We start from the raw sequence: 16,103 nt of genomic DNA, 5'->3' as shown, positions 1-16,103 counted from the left end.
CGATCCATTCTTTTTATTGCTTAATTGTAATAGTCTGGTTTTTTGACATTTATTCCGTACTCCTCTAGAGCAGATGATAGATCGTCCATAGTCAAAACTGTTTTCTTCTCCTAGTTAAATATAGAAAAGCAAGAAATGCGAATGAGTTCGACTGTCATTTTACCATACATAGCCCTCATTGCTGAACTTACCTTATTCGATTTACTTGCGCTACGGGATCCTGCTTGTCTAACTTTGTTGTATTGAAAAGCGTCTGTTGCAATATCAGCCACAAATTTTTGAGCTGCCAAAGCAAAGAGCTTCTTGCTATATAAATACGTATAGGCACAATTAACAAATTGCATTAATTTTCGTGTTTGACGCTCAAATAACAAAAACAATTATACAATCGCATACATTTTAGCATCATCACAATCAAAGCCTGTTTTGTTTAAATAATAATCAATGACTGCATCGGGTATCTACTTTATCGAAATCACATACGACTGATTAGCACATCGGATTCACTGAAAAAACTAAAATAAAATTGTATGCTCGAACATTACAATAGGTGTATAATTGTCCATAGTCACCAATAGTTCGGCCATCTGTCTTTCTTTATCAGTCTTCTCCTGTTGCTGTATTTGCTGGTTTTGCTGGTTTTGCGTTTGCTGCTGTAGATTTGCCGTCGACGAAGATTGTTCGTTTGTTGAGTTCATACTATTATTGCTATTCATCATATCATTTGATGATGTAACATTAGCATTTGGCATATTTGAAGCGGGAGTATCGGCGTTAGTGTTAGTAGCAGCAGGCATGGAAGAGTCCATAGTATTAAAAGAATTCATCGAAATAGAAGGTGCCGAGGCAGCAACAGAATCTGGATCGGTTTTTATTGACACTGTTGTTGGCGCAGATGTAAATCCTGAATTTGTGACTGATGAAGCTGTTGCAGTAGGTGTCGATGATGTAGGTGTTCCTGCAGTCGTTAAGTTTTCTGGAGCAGACGGACTTGCTGGCAAATCTGTATTATTCGTATTCATATTAAGATTGTGTTTAATAACGAAGAAAAGTATCGCTCAATTGTCAGTCAAACAGAAGGGCATTATTGAAGTACAAAACATCATGAAAAAAATCAAATAGATGCATTCTACAGTGACTGTTCGAAAATTTATGAGTTAGCCCGCTAGATAAACCAAAAAAAAAATGAAGCGATGAACGATTTCTCTGGTTTTTTCTTATAGAATAGTGTCATATCATTCACGGAACGCTCAGCAAAGCATGACAGATTTCGACGTAGTTGCTGCTTATCAAAACTCTTTGAACGATACTGTAAAGTTTCACTGTCTTCTATGTTAGAAATGTAGCGATTTGCTTTTGCAGTATACTGATGCACCATTCGGCATCTAATAGGAACTATCGACACCTGTTGCCGTTTTCAAGGCACTAACCGACTTTGTCCAACATAGCGCAGCGCCCACCATGTCTGAATTTATGCAGACGTTAGAAAAGGCTGCTCAAGCTTTCCGAAATGAGCCTCAGAACATTGCCTCAGCAGAAAAACACAAAAATCAACATAAAGCTGCTATTGCTATTTTAGCCGGTGTCGATCTGTTTATGCGATTTGTAACTAGAAGCTCACACGACTTCTCGGTATGGAATTTCTCTGCAGTTTTTTTGGGGAAAGAAAAAAGTGTCAAAATGGCAGTAGCATCTTATTTACATTATCTTTTTTGTTGTAATGTTAAATATACTTATAGTTATCAGAGGAAGCCGGTAGCTTTGATGATTTCAAACAAAATCTTTTGTCGACAGCATCACTTATTTTAGAAAAAGCTTCATCGGCTCGTGATAGAGCTGCTCAAGTAGGGGCTCAATTTATTCACGATAACGCTATCATTCTAGTTCAAGGTTATTCGCGTGTCATCATGAGTGTGTTATATCATGCCGCTAACGTTCAAAATAAACGATTCAAAGTTTATGTCACAGAAGGACGTCCTCATAGTGATGGGTATATAAAAAAACAAAACAACCAGAATATAACACGCTGTCAAACGGAAGATAGACTGATGCCTTTAACATATCTATAGCATTCAAGCCGTGGCAGCATTGAGAAAACATGGCATTCCTTGTAGAGCTGTATTGGATTCAGCAGTTGGATATATTATGGATAAAGTAGATATGGTCTTTGTAGGCGCAGAAGGTGTGGTAGAAAATGGCGGAATTGTGAACAAAGTGGGTACATTCCAAATTGCCTTAGTTGCCAATGCTTTAGGCAAGCCCGTATATGCTGTAGCAGAAAGGTAAGATGATTAATTCCAAATGTGATGATGTCTGCATTTTCTAACTGGTCTTTTTCAAATGCAGTTATAAGTTTGTGCGTGTCTACCCTCTAAATCAATATGATATTCCTTCAGAAACACCTGAAATTGTTACATTTACGACAAGAAGAAAGTCATTTAGTGCAACTGGTGATGCAGAAACTTTGGATGAGTTAGCGCTGTCAAATCCTTCCGTAGACTATACACCACCTCAATATATAACTTTACTACTGACTGATCTAGGCGTGCTAACTCCCTCTGGCGTATCCGATGAATTAATCAAACTTTATGTCTAAATCACTGTATAATAGTACCCACCAATCCTACATTTAAAAGTAAATTTTTGTTTATATGTAATAGGGCTCAAGTAACTGCTTTGACATTTGATTTTCTTCTGTATGATCAATGCTTCATTTATCTACTTATTGAGATTTGTCTATTACGTCTTATGCTCTTTTACCAAAGATCTTTTAAAAAGTGTAAAAATATTGTTCTGTCATGTTGGATCACTTAGTTGATAATGCGTCAATCTTTTATACTACAGCAGCTCCCTTTCAACCATCCTTTTCTTTTTCTTTTTTTTTTTCTTTTTTTTTTTTTTTTCAAAGGTTCAGCCTGCTTTAAATAATCTAACATTTTATATGATATTGTTTCCATAAAATGGTTATAATTCAGTTTGCATCGTACTTTACGCACGGTAAAGACCCACATAAACGGTCATTGAAACAAGTACGCAACCCAAAAGTTCAACTCTTGAAACATACTCCTGCAGTGGTTATGTAAAAGTCTTAATATCAGAATATATAAAGTGCTAGTACTATCGTTTTACAACGGTTAATATACTACTAATAAGTTTAATTAAGAACATTTTTTAATTTCATTCTTTAATTTCATTCTTTTTTCTTATTAAAGACTTTCATTACAGAAGTGACCTGAAAAACGCAAAGAAATTTATTTGCGTGTGGACGTTAAAAAGTTTTTACCCCTTTTTTCGTTTCATTCACAAATTTTTCTGTCTTGCCTGAACAGTGAATGTCAAAAAGGTCACTCATTACTGATTAGTATACATACATATATATGTGTATATATATACGCTGAATCGGAAACTATTTACTGCGCAATAAAGATTAGAAAGAACAGCAATATTTCGTTTGTAAATTCTTGATATACCCCTATAAGAGACTCAGTTTTTCTTACAGATCGAAATACCGTAACTATAAAAGTTTATCTATATCCAGGTACTTACATAGAACAAGTAGAGCTTCTTATGACTGGAATACTCTAGAAAAAGATGATAACTAACAGAGGCGTCATTATTTACAGTTTATTATAAATATACACCCTATCTGATTATACCGGGATTGACATACAAAACTTATTTAACGACTGCTACAATTTAATATGGTACTCACGGATGAAACCTTCAGTCCTCTTCATATGATTACGTTACCTACAGAAGAAGACATTCGCCACTTAGCTACTCTTTCATGCATGCCAGCTCAAGATATGAAAGATCGGTTTGAAGACGTTACAAAAAAGCTAGGTCAATGGTTAGAGACCGCTCATATGATCACGTTTACTATTGAACAAAGTGTGAAAAGAGGAGACAATATGGATTCTCATACAGTGCAGCCTTTGGAATCAATGGCAGTCAATACAGTACAGCCTTTAATACGATTACTTTCAGATACACTAGACGAAATACAACAGGAACAAGACGAAGATATACAGGATATGATGAGTATGAAGCTATCCTTAACTAAAGTGCAATCAGAATGGTCTGGGCTGCAGCAATTCATCGTCTCAGTTAAGAATCTGATTGATGCGTCCAACGAAAAGATTATGCTGAGGAGATTGATGGAGAATATCTTACTACAAATTGATGATCTGTCCATCATGATTTTTCAATTTCAAGAAAAAAAACATATCATGCAGCAGCAGCAGCAGCAAGTAGACACTAGTGCGGTCACCATAGCCACGTCAATAGCCACTACCATAACTTTTCACGCAGGAGCAACAAATAAGGATGCGAACAGCAGTGTGAGAGAAGACGGTATACTTTTGGAAATTGACAATCGCGTAGGGCCTTTATTCAATAATGTAGAAAAAGTATTTAACCGAATGACATCACCAGACAATCCACCCGAAGACAGTACAGGTTTGTTGACGAGAAAACATCTGCTTGTTCAAGAGCGTTGGGAATTATTAAGGCTAGAAATTGACGAACTGAAAGCAGAACTTAAGGAAGACCGCTGGTTAGCAATTTTCAATCAAGTGGCAGATCAAGTCGACAACATGATGAACGGATTGAATAAGACTGTAGACCAATGCTATTTATTAATACAACAAATTCTGAAACAACACCAGGCTACTCAAGGAGGAAATGGCTATAGTCTACTGAGCTCACTTTCTGCCACTACTCACACGACACCGTCCTCTTCCTCCTCGTCTTCTTCTTCAGCTACGACAACAATAGGCAATGCAATATCGACTCCAACAGACCTACGTGAAAAACTGCGATCAGTAGAAAAGAACTTTGAAGCAAAATATAAGTACTATACCCCCTCTATCTCGAAGATGCTGACGATGTTAGGAAATGGTATAGCATCCAGAGTGACTCAGGCCAGCTCATCCACCATTTTTTACCGTCATGAAGAGATGCTAACAAAATGGAATGCATTAAAGAACACCATGGACAATTTACGTAGAAGAGAATTGCCAGAAATCATGGGATATGATACTTGTTCCAACTTCTCCGATCAATCTAGCAGTATCATCAGTGGCTGGTCACGTTTGAGTGATCGAAGTAGTAGCGACAGTAATACAACGAGTAGTTTCAGTAGAGGAACACCAACGCCTCGGAACAACCACAGCAATAAATATAACAGATCATTGTCGCCCTCTATAGGTCATGTGATGGAAGAGAGCAATTCTCTGTTAGAGCTTACTGCAAACATGGCAAGGTCAAAGAGCCCTTTTAATAACGGCCAAAATCGAATGGTCCGTAGCAGCCCATCACCTTTATTCATTGATGAACAGAGACATCGTGCTGGTCTGAACGATAACAGTGGCAGAAAAACTTCAACTGCATCACCTATTAATGGATACTATTCATCACGTGAACCCATCAATGCATCACCTTCGTCTATAACAACAAGGTTCATGGGCAATCAGCTATACATGAATAAATCTGTCACTACAAATAATATGCGCAGACAGCAGTTTGAAGACGACGGTGATGATGACATTCGTCAATTTTTAACACCGAATAATGTCACAACAACAAATAGTAATGGAAAACAACAACAATTTGTTACATCCACAACGAATATGTTACAACCACCGAGGATGTTAAAAAGATCAGTTACGCCTAATATCTTATCCTCGACTCGTCATATCAGGAGTAACACCCCTTCGTTTATTCCACGCCCGAGAACACCCAATAGCAAGAAAATGGATAGCATGAGGCCCAGATCATCTATGGCACGGATGAACAATACAAAGTTACACCACGATCAACAACAGCAGCAGCAACATTACTTCTATAAACCCGACCCTAAAGACCCCTTGGATAAAGCAATAGCCCTCATTGTCAACCGCAGTCCTATTCCTATTCAATGTTCGAAAAAGACAGGTACTGCAGGAGACGGTAAATACTTCTTTGGTAACGAGTTGACACCATCGCTGGGAGGTGGTAAAAAGATCTATACCTGTAAGTTAATGACGTATGAAAACAGTGGGCGAAGTAAAGTATTGATACGTGTTGGCGGTGGTTGGCAAGATTTAGAGATCTTCTTACTTGAGCACACGAACCTGATTGGTTGACAAACAATATCATCTTTATTGAATAAAAGAATTGTTGTTGTTACGCAAAAACAACAGAAACTTTTTATCTTTAACTTTGTGTGCTCTTTTTGGTAATGAAATGATGATAAAGAAAAAGATTTCATGCTTTCTGTGAGTGGGGAAATTTCTTTACGGAGCCACCGAACAGAGAAGCCTCGAAAAGAAAACTATTTAAAGACACACAATCTTTAGTTTATAATCCTATTTTTTCCCTGTGCTAAGTTTGTTACATTCTACACGTAATTTCAGGTACATAACCCTACTTTATCAAAACGCTTTTCATTTGCTATGAATGGATGGCACAGAGGGGAAGCGAGGCATATGATGACATATGAAATCAGCATGATAATCGTCTGTCTGATTCCGGGAAAAGAAAGGAAGGAGAAGGGGGCAAGAAAATGGCTGCACAGACTGCTCTAGTTTGGATAAACTTATTGAAAAAGAGAATATGGATTTGAAATATTAACCGTTTCTTTCTCTTTATTCTTTTATCATTACTCGCTTTTCGCAATAAGAAACCACAAAACCTCACATACATATACACACATACATACATCAATTAAATCGACTACCATGACAACGGACTCTGCGACGCCTATACGTGAACATTCTGTTGAGACTATTCGCCGGAGCAGTGAGATGCTTGGAGACCTCCGCAAATTGATGGTTGCTAATAGAGGTGTAAAGTATAATATAACAGCAACGTAACAAGGAGATATTCATTTGTATTTCGCGCTTATCCTTTTAGGAAATTGCACTTCGCGTGTTTCGTACAGCACATGAACTATCCATGCGATCCGTAGCAATTTTTTCTCATGAAGACAGGTTATCTATGCATCGATATAAGGTGAGTGTGGTATACAACAAAACTACGTGAAAGTCTGAGTGCTGTTATTTCAGATGTTCCCATTGAAGTGTATGCCATATTATATACGGGCACATCCTAATTGTTCATTCATTGAAACGTAGGCTGATGAATCATATCAGATTGGTAAAGTTGGACAGTTCACACCGGTCGGTGCATATCTTGCTCAAGATGAAATCGTTCGTATCGCTAAGCAGCGTGGTGTCTCTATGATTCACCCTGGCTATGGCTTCCTGTCAGAAAATGCTGAATTTGCTCGTAAAGTTGAAGCTGCTGGTATTACTTTCATTGGTCCGTCACCTGAAGTGATTGAAAGTCTAGGTGATAAGACAAAGGCTAGGACGATTGGTAAGTCTTTTTTCAGTGTTGGACATTCCAAAAAAAAAGGGTTCCACAAAGATGTTCTTCTTACCGGACTGATGTCACTGGTTGTTCTTGCTTATCTTATCCAACTAACTGATTTTATCTCTGTACTACCTTTCTGATACAACTTATTGCTACTGTCATGCTGAAATAGCTATGAACTGTAAGGTTCCCGTTGTGCCGGGTACTCCTGGTCCAGTCAGTGAGTTCAGTGAAGCGAAAGCCTTTATTCAGGAACACGGATTCCCTATCATTATCAAAGCTGCTATGGGCGGTGGCGGGCGTGGTATGCGTGTGGTTCGTGATGATGCTTCATTAGAAGATGCTTTTCATCGAGCTAAGTCTGAAGCTCTTTCTGCTTTCGGTGATGGTACTGTTTTTATTGAACGTTTCTTAGATAAACCTCGTCATATTGAAGTTCAACTCTTGGCCGACCGTGCTGGTAACGTAATTCATCTCTTCGAACGTGATTGCTCTGTTCAACGTCGACATCAGAAAGTTGTGGAAATTGCCCCAGCAAAGAACCTGGACAATAAAGTACGTGAATCTATTTTGGCTGACGCTATTAAAATTGCTAAAGCTGTCAATTACAAAAATGCTGGTACAGCTGAATTCCTGGTCGACAATGAAAACCGTTACTATTTTATCGAAATTAATCCTCGTATTCAAGTGGAACATACTATTACGGAGGAGATTACTGGTATTGATATTGTAGCAGCTCAAATCCAAATTGCGGCGGGAGCTCTTTTACCTCAACTGGGATTGACTCAACAACGTATTCGCCAACGTGGCTATGCCATTCAATGTCGTGTCACTACTGAAGATCCCGAAAAGGGCTTTCAGCCGGATACCGGTAAAATTGAAGTATATCGCTCTTCAGGTGGTAACGGTGTTCGTTTGGATGGCGGTGCTGGTTATGCTGGTGGCATTATTACGCCCCATTATGACTCACTTTTGGTCAAGGTGTCCTGTTCCGGTTCGACGTACGAAGTAGCCCGTCGTAAGATAGTGCGTGCTCTTGTTGAATTCAGAATCCGAGGCGTCAAGACGAATATCCCATTCTTACAACGCTTGTTAACACATGATACATTTATTAATGGCAACTGCTGGACCACCTTCATTGACGATACACCTGATTTGTTCAGACTGGTTCAATCCCAAAATCGCGCTCAGCGTATGTTGGGCTATTTAGGTGATGTTATAGTCAATGGGTCCCAAATCAAGGGTCAAGTAGGTGAGCCCTCCTTTAAAAGTGAGATCGAGATACCTGTACTATGCGATAAAGACAACCACAACACTGTCGATGTGTCAGCCCCTCCAACAGAGGGCTGGCGCAAAATTATTGTTGAACAAGGCCCCGACGCATTTGCTAAGGCTGTACGCGCTTACCCTGGCGTCTTGATAACAGACACAACTTGGAGAGATGCTCATCAAAGTCTATTGGCAACGCGTGTGAGAACCATCGGTAAAAAATTATCATTGAACGAAGAGCTCAAAAAAGAGGTTTCGTTTTGACTAAAAAGCATAAATATATAATTCATTTTACAATGATAGATCTTTTACGTATTGCTCCGGCTACTTCCCATGCTCTTGCCAACGCCTTCTCTCTTGAATGCTGGGGTGGTGCCACCTTTGATGTCGCTATGCGTTTCTTATATGAGGATCCTTGGGATCGTCTTGCTGCGCTTCGTAAACTCGTCCCTAATATTCCTTTCCAAATGCTCCTCCGTGGTGCAAATGCTGTTGGCTACACCTCCTATCCCGACAACGTTATTTACGAATTCTGCGACAAGGCTGTCAAATGTGGTATGGACGTTTTCCGTATCTTTGACTCTCTCAACTACATTGAAAATATGAGATTGGGTATTGATGCAGTGAAGAAGGCAGGTGGTGTTGTAGAGGCTACCATCTGTTATACCGGAGATGTGTCCAACCCACATCGCACCAAGTATAATTTGGATTATTATGTGCACTTGACAGAAGAATTGGTAAATGAAGGCATTCACATTTTGGGTATTAAAGATATGGCAGGTCTTTTAAAACCTGAAGCAGCCCGTCGGTTGATCTCTACTATACGAGCCAAGTTCCCTGACCTTCCTATTCATGTTCACACACATGACACTGCCGGTACAGGTGTTGCATCCATGCTAGCCGCTGCTGCTGCGGGTGCCGATATTGTCGACGTAGCTATTGATTCAATGAGTGGTATGACATCCCAACCTGCCATGGGTGCCATTGTCGCTGGCCTTGAGCAGACAAATCTCGGTACTGGTATTCGTTTAGAAGATATTCACGCAATAAACTCGTACTGGGAACAAGCACGTCTTTTATACTCCTGTTTCGAGGCTAATGTTCGCTCCGCCGATTCTGGAGTTTACGATCATGAGATGCCCGGTGGACAGTATACGAATCTAATGTTCCAGGCTCAACAGCTAGGTTTAGGTACACAATGGGCGCAAATCAAGAAAGCATATGCTGAAGCCAATAAGCTCTGTGGTGATCTAGTCAAAGTCACTCCTTCTTCCAAAGTGGTGGGTGATTTAGCGCAATTTATGGTTTCTAATAGCTTGACTGCCAGTGACGTTGAAGAGCGTGCTTCATCCTTATCTTTCCCTACGTCTGTTATTGAGTTTTTCCAAGGCTATCTTGGTCAACCCCATGGTGGTTTCCCCGAACCTCTACGCTCAAACATTATCCGTGATGCTCAGCGCATTGATGGTCGCCCAGGAGCGACTATGCCTCCTTTAGATTTAGCCAAACTCAAAGAGGAATTGGTTGCCAAATACGGGCCAAGCATTCGGGATTATGATGTTATTTCTGCAGCTCTCTATCCCAAGGTCTTTGCTGAGTACCGTGATATTATCAATCAGTATGGTGACTTGTCTGTATTGCCCACTCGTTATTTCCTAGCCAAGCCTGAAATTAACGAAGAGTTCCATGTAGAGATTGAAGAGGGTAAGACTTTAATTATCAAGCTGCTAGCTGTAGGTCCTTTGAACGGTAACGGAAAACGTGATGTGTACTTTGAGCTGAATGGCGAAGCCCGCGTGGTGGGTATTGTCGATAAAAACTCAGCAGTGGAGACAGTGACGCGTGAAAGAGCCAATTTATCTAATCCTGGTGATGTTGCTGCTCCTATGTCGGGTGTTGTTATAGAGATTCGTGCCAAAGAAGGCACTCATGTAAAGGCAGGTGATCCTCTCGCTGTTTTGTCGGCGATGAAGATGGAAACGGTGGTTACTGCACCTGTAGCTGGTAAAATCGAACGTGTTCCTATCCATGAAGGCGATTCCCTCAATTCTGGTGATTTGGTAGCCAGGATTGTTAAAGAAGCTCAATAAGCTTTTGGCCTTCAGTATACTTACTCGAATATGTATAGAATATTATGAATTGTTCAATTTCCTGTTTTCATGGCATATCCTTGACTTTGCTTTCCAAACTGAATAATGTTTTATAAAGTAAAAAACTTGTTGTAAAAATCGATCTCGTTCTATCCGCAGTAGCGTTCTGTTCCCAAGAACCGGGCTGTTCTGTTATCTACCTCTAACAATGTATTATACAGTATATAGGCTTTATTTGTTCATATTTTCACAGCTAGAAGATATTAAAATTGAATGAACCAAAAATACAGCTATTCGTACATGCTTTACCGTGGCTCGGCGTCTATTTAGTTTATATTTTATACTGAACTTAATTCTAATTAGAAACTTTACATGACTTTGACGGCACTTTCATATAACTCGCGAGACATCTGTTCTCTAATAAACTGGATCAATTTACACTTATTTCTAAACTCGTATGTCTGCCCATTAACCCAGACTGTCTCAACTTGAAGCAAAACTCTGGATGTACTAGTTAGAAAACAGCCTTCCCATGTGTCAACTTCTTGCAGCCGAGGAAAGTCCCAGCGAAGAGGGATGTCATGTTTCTCGCAAATTCCAATCACCAACTTTAACATAGTGCCGAGTAAAACATGATCCAAAGGTGCACAGTAAACTACATTGTCCTTGACCACCAAAAAGTTGGAAGAAATGCCTTCATAAAGTTGGAGTTTGTCATCAATAAGAACAACTTCGTTAAAGTGAATAGCTTTCTTCTTATGCTCGAGTTCTTGTCGATCTCTAACCCATTGAGAATCTTTGATCTCAGGCGCCTTCCTGCATTGCTTTTCAACTAAGATTTGAGCCCTTTCGTTGGCACTGGCAATAGGAGGCAAACATTCAAAGTGAGCAGCAAAATAAGGTTTATGGGTCTGTAAGGTAAGTTGGGAGAATGACTAAATTCAGTAAGCTTGAATTTACATTTACACGCTCAATCCCAAACTTTTTCACAGTACATATGCACTTACATCAAAGCAATAGGTGGCTAGTATGGTCACTTTGACTTCTCCGTCTGTTGTAAGGTGTACTTTTCCGTAAAATTCTGTCAAGCCTACCCTCACGATTTGTACAACTTTCTTTTCCAATAAGACCGGGTCTCTTAAAGGAGCCATTGCTTCTTGTACTTCTTTATGTTTTTCCTCCAAAAAGACCGCTGAATCATCACCATTATTATCGCCTTCGAATTTGATGGAAGCGATTGAGTTGTATAATCTTTTCATGTGTGTGTGTAGTTCAGCTATGGAAGTTTTATCTACTGTCCTCATGCCCGTATAAGCGCCTATGATTGGTTTAGAATCGATAGTGTCAGTGGTTTATAATATTATACTATTGCTTAAGATACGGTACGAAAATCCATCTCTCATAACGTTTAAGACTGTCCAAACACTTACCACTAGGTCGTGATAGAATAAATCCATCAAAATCAGTCGTACCCATATTAAAGCTATATTTGATTTTGCTTAAATCATTTTCGTCGACGTTGAGTTGCTCGACGATCACTATTATGGAATACAGCGGGATATGAAAGTAAATTGAAAGAAGAGGAAGGTCAGCTTTATGAGATCTCGATTCTAATGGAGTATGCAAAGGATGTTCATATTGAGTAATAGCCCACATGAGTTCTTTTCCCTAGTGTTTGTCATGCTGATAATGAATAACGACTAGTTAAAAGCTAGAATAGGAATAATTGCTTTTGAAACAAGTAATAGAAAGAGGACAGTGACATAAGATTGGGAAACAATAGCAGTTTATATATAATGCACTCAGGGTTGAGTGAATTGAGAAAAGTAATTAAGTCCGCTGGAATTTGCCTATTTCATTCGCATAAATGTGGGCATGTGCGCATCGTTTTCCAATTGCGATATCTTTCAATGCTAGAGCAATCATTGTTATTGTTTCGTGTAGGTGTCAAGACTTAGCTGGCAGTGAATCTAACGATCTTGAAAATCATCACAGTACACATTGAGAACGGTACTTTATCTGGATCATTTGTCTTCATATAAAGCAACAGAGAAGGATACGTAACAAAAAGTCTTAAAGTAGGTAACGGTTGCACTAATGTGTGTTTTGCTAGAGACTTTTCACACTGATATCTATTTGAATGCACATACTTATTTGTTGGACAAAAAAAAGAACACTCACGTAGCAGTAGGTCATCGACGTGATCTTCTGTCGTGCTTTTTCACAAAAATTTCAAGTTCCACTTCTTTCTCCTTTGTTGAACCAGCAATTTGCAAAATGGTCAGTCTCTCTTTTTTTTAAACCTCAAGAAAAGTGATCTATTTAGATCATCACTCGATCAACTGTTTCTGAATGACCTCCCAAGAGCCCTCCTCATCCTCATACACCTACATTCAGGAAGGATCTTCCACATTTCGAGATCAGCCAGACTTTTTTCAAAGAAACAACTTATACGACCATGCAGGAGCATTATCATCAACAGTTGGAGAAGCACTTGCGGACTTGACACAGGCTTGGATGAATGAAAGAAATGCTCCAGAAATACTGCCTTTCGAGAGAGATCTAGTGGCACTTTTATTGGATCAAGTGCAGGCGCAGGTAAAAAATTGGAAAAACAAAGTATACATGTAAATGGATTTACTTTTGTAACATGAATTTATATCCATGATGTTAATAGACAGAAAAAATGACGGAACTTGCGGAAAGAAACAGTATCAACACATACCAAAGTATGTTGTATCAGACAGAGGTTGAGCGCGTCAAATATGTATTGAGAAGCTATTTGAGAGCTCGTCTAGACAAGGTAACTCAAATGAGACAGTGACATTCAATTCTTTTTTTTTCTTTTTGGTATTCTTCGATATTGAATACCGCCGTCCGACATAGATTGAGCGATGTACACTATTTATACTACGTCAAGAAAACCTAGAGGAATTACTATCGATATCAGAACTTCATTATGCTCGCGAATATCAGGATCTAATGGAGACTCATAATCACGATAGCTTCCTGCATCGACTACCGAGATCACAGCATAAGCAGGACGAGCAAGGGAATGGCATTAATATGGTAGTGGAGCCTAACTTGGATGCAGCAGTTGTTTGCAAAGTGCTAAAGAGTATCGGGCACGTAAACATTGGTGGAGATGATATTTTATTTGACGTTAACGATGTTTATCTATTACGATATCGTGACGTACGAGAACACTTGACAGCCAGAAAATTAAAATTAGTCTGAACAGAAGAACTTTCCTTTTGAGCCCGAACCAGAAAAACTGACCGCGGCGGTTTCTTTTTTTTTTTTTTTTTTCTTCCTAACTAGTATATAAACGAATGCTTGACTCCACTTTCTCTTGCATTAAATACCAACCTCTTTCAATTTTGATATACACTTTATACATTAAAATAAAATGAATAGTAGCACTAACTATAATAAAGGTAAAGCTAGTTCACGGTGATTGCAGCGAACCAAACTAACAGTATTCTGGTTTACAAAAGACCAATTAAAGTCCACTGGTCATGGTACGGTAGACATTCCATGGTCAGAAAGCAGCAAAGAGTCTATGCAAGTACGCTCAGAAGACCTCCATAAACATAATAAGCATGAAGATAATGTGACCAAAGACACAAACGAGCGTCAACCTGATAGCAAGAATCATGCAGGATTCGGACATACGGTATCACATCAGCATTCACCAAGAAGCATAAAGAGAGATTTAGATAATGTCTAATGACTAGCTTTTAACTGTATTTATATTTACAAAAAGTATGGTAACCATTTTTGATATTGCTTAATAAATTACTTCTTTATTACATATTATTTTCATCCAAGCTTGTTTACGAACTATACTTGCATCGTAAAGAAAGAAAAACATTTATATTTTAACAACATCCACCCTTATTTCCTGTTGATGAGTTATTGCCACTCATGCTTCGTTGACTATCAAAACTACCGCGAGTTCCACGAATACTGGGTGGTCTCAATTGAATTCTTTCACCTTGCGTTGGTTTAGCGTCTCCTGCCTCTGCTCCCTCTGCCCCATTATTGGCTTGCTTTTTTGGTAGGTTACTGTAAATTGTATCAAAGATCGATTGAAATGCTTTGTCGACATTAGTAGCATCTAAAGCGGATGTTTCTATGAACAGGAATCCTTCTTGTTCAGCTAATGATCCACCATCCTCAGTTGATACTTGACGACTCGTTTCACTAAGATCCAATTTGTTACCAACCAACATGATCACAATATTGGGATCAGCATGGTCCCTTAATTCTTTAAGCCAATGTTGAACGTTTTGAAACGAAGATTGGCGAGTAATATCTAATGCAGAACAGTTAATAACCAAGTACCTTTTCTTTACGATTGTATAGACACTTGATCTTTACCATAAACCAAAAGGGCACCGACAGCGCCTCGATAGTAACTATACAGGAAAGAAATAAACGAAAACGTGTAAATAGATCTAGTGTAAACTCCATCAATCTCTGCAAAAGACGATCACTTACGCTCCAGTAATGGCTCTGTATCTCTCCTGTCCACTAGTATCCCAAATTTGTGCTTTCACTGTATGATTATCTGTATAAAATGTGCACAGCAAAAAGTAGAATACAGTATGATGTTACAAGCCGGAAAAGATTGAGTGCTTCGTTCCGATTTGATTCTGCCTTTGAGTTGTTGTTACATGTTTCCTTACCTATTTCAAGGTTCTTGGTTGCAAATTCAACACCAATAGTACTTTTTGATTCCAAGTTAAACTCATTCGACTACAAGCAAAGGGGAAAAGTTGGAATCAGTACATTATGAAATCTGCAACATGTGCCGAAGGTCAGACACCTTTCTTTTTCCTTTCAACAGTCCAAATTTTCAGACACTTTACTGTAAATCTCGATAATAGATTGGATTTGCCTACGCCTGAGTCACCAATCAATACCAATTTGAATAAATAATCATATTCGTCGTCTGTAATCATCTTTGAGTGTGGAGAATATCTATGCAAGTAAGTGAGTTGAAGAAAGAAGAGAAAGAAAGAAGGACACTTCTCCAGATAAAAAGGAACTCAACAGCCAAAAAATTTAAGGTTCCTACTTCCAAAACGTATTAAGCCGTCCAATCAGATGCAACTGTAATTAATGAAGCGTTTTTTCATTTAAAGCTTTTTATTTAATCCTCTGCTATCTGTGCAAATCAGCATAAATCTGTAAGTTTAGATATCATAGTATAATCCTTTCCTTACTAATTTTAAGATGTATGCCGTATAAAAAGACAATTGGGATGATTGAGGTTGGGCTCAGCTAGCCTGGGCTGGCTTTTTTCCGTCTGATATGGCTGGTTGAGGAAGTGTAATATGCACTGTTTATTACTTCAGCCACACTTAGCAATGTGATATACTT

At 38.9% G+C, this 16,103-nt stretch overlaps 8 protein-coding genes across 8 annotated transcripts; 5 read left to right on the top strand and 3 right to left on the bottom strand.

Annotated features, from left to right (window-relative positions):
* Positions 1–20: 20 nt before the first annotated feature.
* BDF20DRAFT_818671 (transcription initiation factor IID, TAF10 subunit) lies at positions 21–698 on the bottom strand (the record flags this gene model as incomplete). The annotated part of the gene is made up of 4 exons (XM_053077397.1): positions 21–104; positions 192–306; positions 397–461; positions 546–698. 4 exons carry the CDS (start codon positions 696–698, stop codon positions 21–23), a joined length of 417 nt encoding a protein of 138 aa, XP_052937252.1.
* Positions 699–1,388: 690 nt separating this feature from the next.
* BDF20DRAFT_447709 (uncharacterized protein) lies at positions 1,389–2,864 on the top strand. The gene is made up of 4 exons (XM_053075469.1): positions 1,389–1,632; positions 1,740–1,990; positions 2,070–2,282; positions 2,347–2,864. The coding sequence occupies exons 1-4, from the start codon at positions 1,462–1,464 to the stop codon at positions 2,594–2,596; spliced, it is 885 nt and encodes a 294-aa protein (XP_052937251.1). The 5' UTR covers positions 1,389–1,461; the 3' UTR covers positions 2,597–2,864.
* Positions 2,865–3,221: 357 nt separating this feature from the next.
* On the top strand, positions 3,222–6,133 carry BDF20DRAFT_986987 (uncharacterized protein). The gene is made up of 2 exons (XM_053085232.1): positions 3,222–3,538; positions 3,624–6,133. The coding sequence occupies exon 2, from the start codon at positions 3,702–3,704 to the stop codon at positions 6,123–6,125; it is 2,424 nt and encodes an 807-aa protein (XP_052937250.1). The 5' UTR covers positions 3,222–3,538; positions 3,624–3,701; the 3' UTR covers positions 6,126–6,133.
* A 586-nt stretch (positions 6,134–6,719) lies between these two features.
* BDF20DRAFT_817979 (pyruvate carboxylase) lies at positions 6,720–10,715 on the top strand (the record flags this gene model as incomplete). Its single annotated transcript, XM_053077306.1, has 5 exons — positions 6,720–6,827; positions 6,895–6,993; positions 7,116–7,359; positions 7,529–8,839; positions 8,929–10,715. The coding sequence occupies 5 exons, from the start codon at positions 6,720–6,722 to the stop codon at positions 10,713–10,715; spliced, it is 3,549 nt and encodes a 1,182-aa protein (XP_052937249.1).
* A 184-nt stretch (positions 10,716–10,899) lies between these two features.
* On the bottom strand, positions 10,900–12,520 carry BDF20DRAFT_447110 (aminotransferase). Its single transcript, XM_053075468.1, has 3 exons — positions 12,146–12,520; positions 11,723–12,033; positions 10,900–11,626 (listed from the first exon to the last, which is right to left on the bottom strand). Exons 1-3 carry the CDS (start codon positions 12,369–12,371, stop codon positions 11,084–11,086), a joined length of 1,080 nt encoding a protein of 359 aa, XP_052937248.1. The 5' UTR covers positions 12,372–12,520; the 3' UTR covers positions 10,900–11,083.
* Positions 12,521–12,674: 154 nt separating this feature from the next.
* On the top strand, positions 12,675–14,079 carry BDF20DRAFT_446923 (uncharacterized protein). Its single transcript, XM_053075467.1, has 4 exons — positions 12,675–12,797; positions 12,888–13,313; positions 13,393–13,518; positions 13,602–14,079. The coding sequence occupies exons 2-4, from the start codon at positions 13,068–13,070 to the stop codon at positions 13,950–13,952; spliced, it is 723 nt and encodes a 240-aa protein (XP_052937247.1). The 5' UTR covers positions 12,675–12,797; positions 12,888–13,067; the 3' UTR covers positions 13,953–14,079.
* A 45-nt stretch (positions 14,080–14,124) lies between these two features.
* BDF20DRAFT_912226 (uncharacterized protein) lies at positions 14,125–14,445 on the top strand (the record flags this gene model as incomplete). The annotated part of the gene is made up of 2 exons (XM_053083930.1): positions 14,125–14,152; positions 14,213–14,445. 2 exons carry the CDS (start codon positions 14,125–14,127, stop codon positions 14,443–14,445), a joined length of 261 nt encoding a protein of 86 aa, XP_052937246.1.
* Positions 14,446–14,596: 151 nt separating this feature from the next.
* On the bottom strand, positions 14,597–15,682 carry BDF20DRAFT_818454 (ras family-domain-containing protein; the record flags this gene model as incomplete). Its single annotated transcript, XM_053077365.1, has 5 exons — positions 14,597–15,033; positions 15,099–15,136; positions 15,219–15,288; positions 15,407–15,476; positions 15,590–15,682. The coding sequence occupies 5 exons, from the start codon at positions 15,680–15,682 to the stop codon at positions 14,597–14,599; spliced, it is 708 nt and encodes a 235-aa protein (XP_052937245.1).
* Positions 15,683–16,103: the final 421 nt, after the last annotated feature.

The sequence above is a fragment of the Mycotypha africana genome (assembly GCF_025528875.1).
Source record: "Mycotypha africana strain NRRL 2978 chromosome Unknown BDF20scaffold_4, whole genome shotgun sequence".
NCBI lineage: Eukaryota > Fungi > Mucoromycota > Mucoromycetes > Mucorales > Mycotyphaceae > Mycotypha > Mycotypha africana.
Note: the sequence above shows the minus strand (reverse complement) of the source record. Positions and strands in the feature narration are given on the sequence as shown.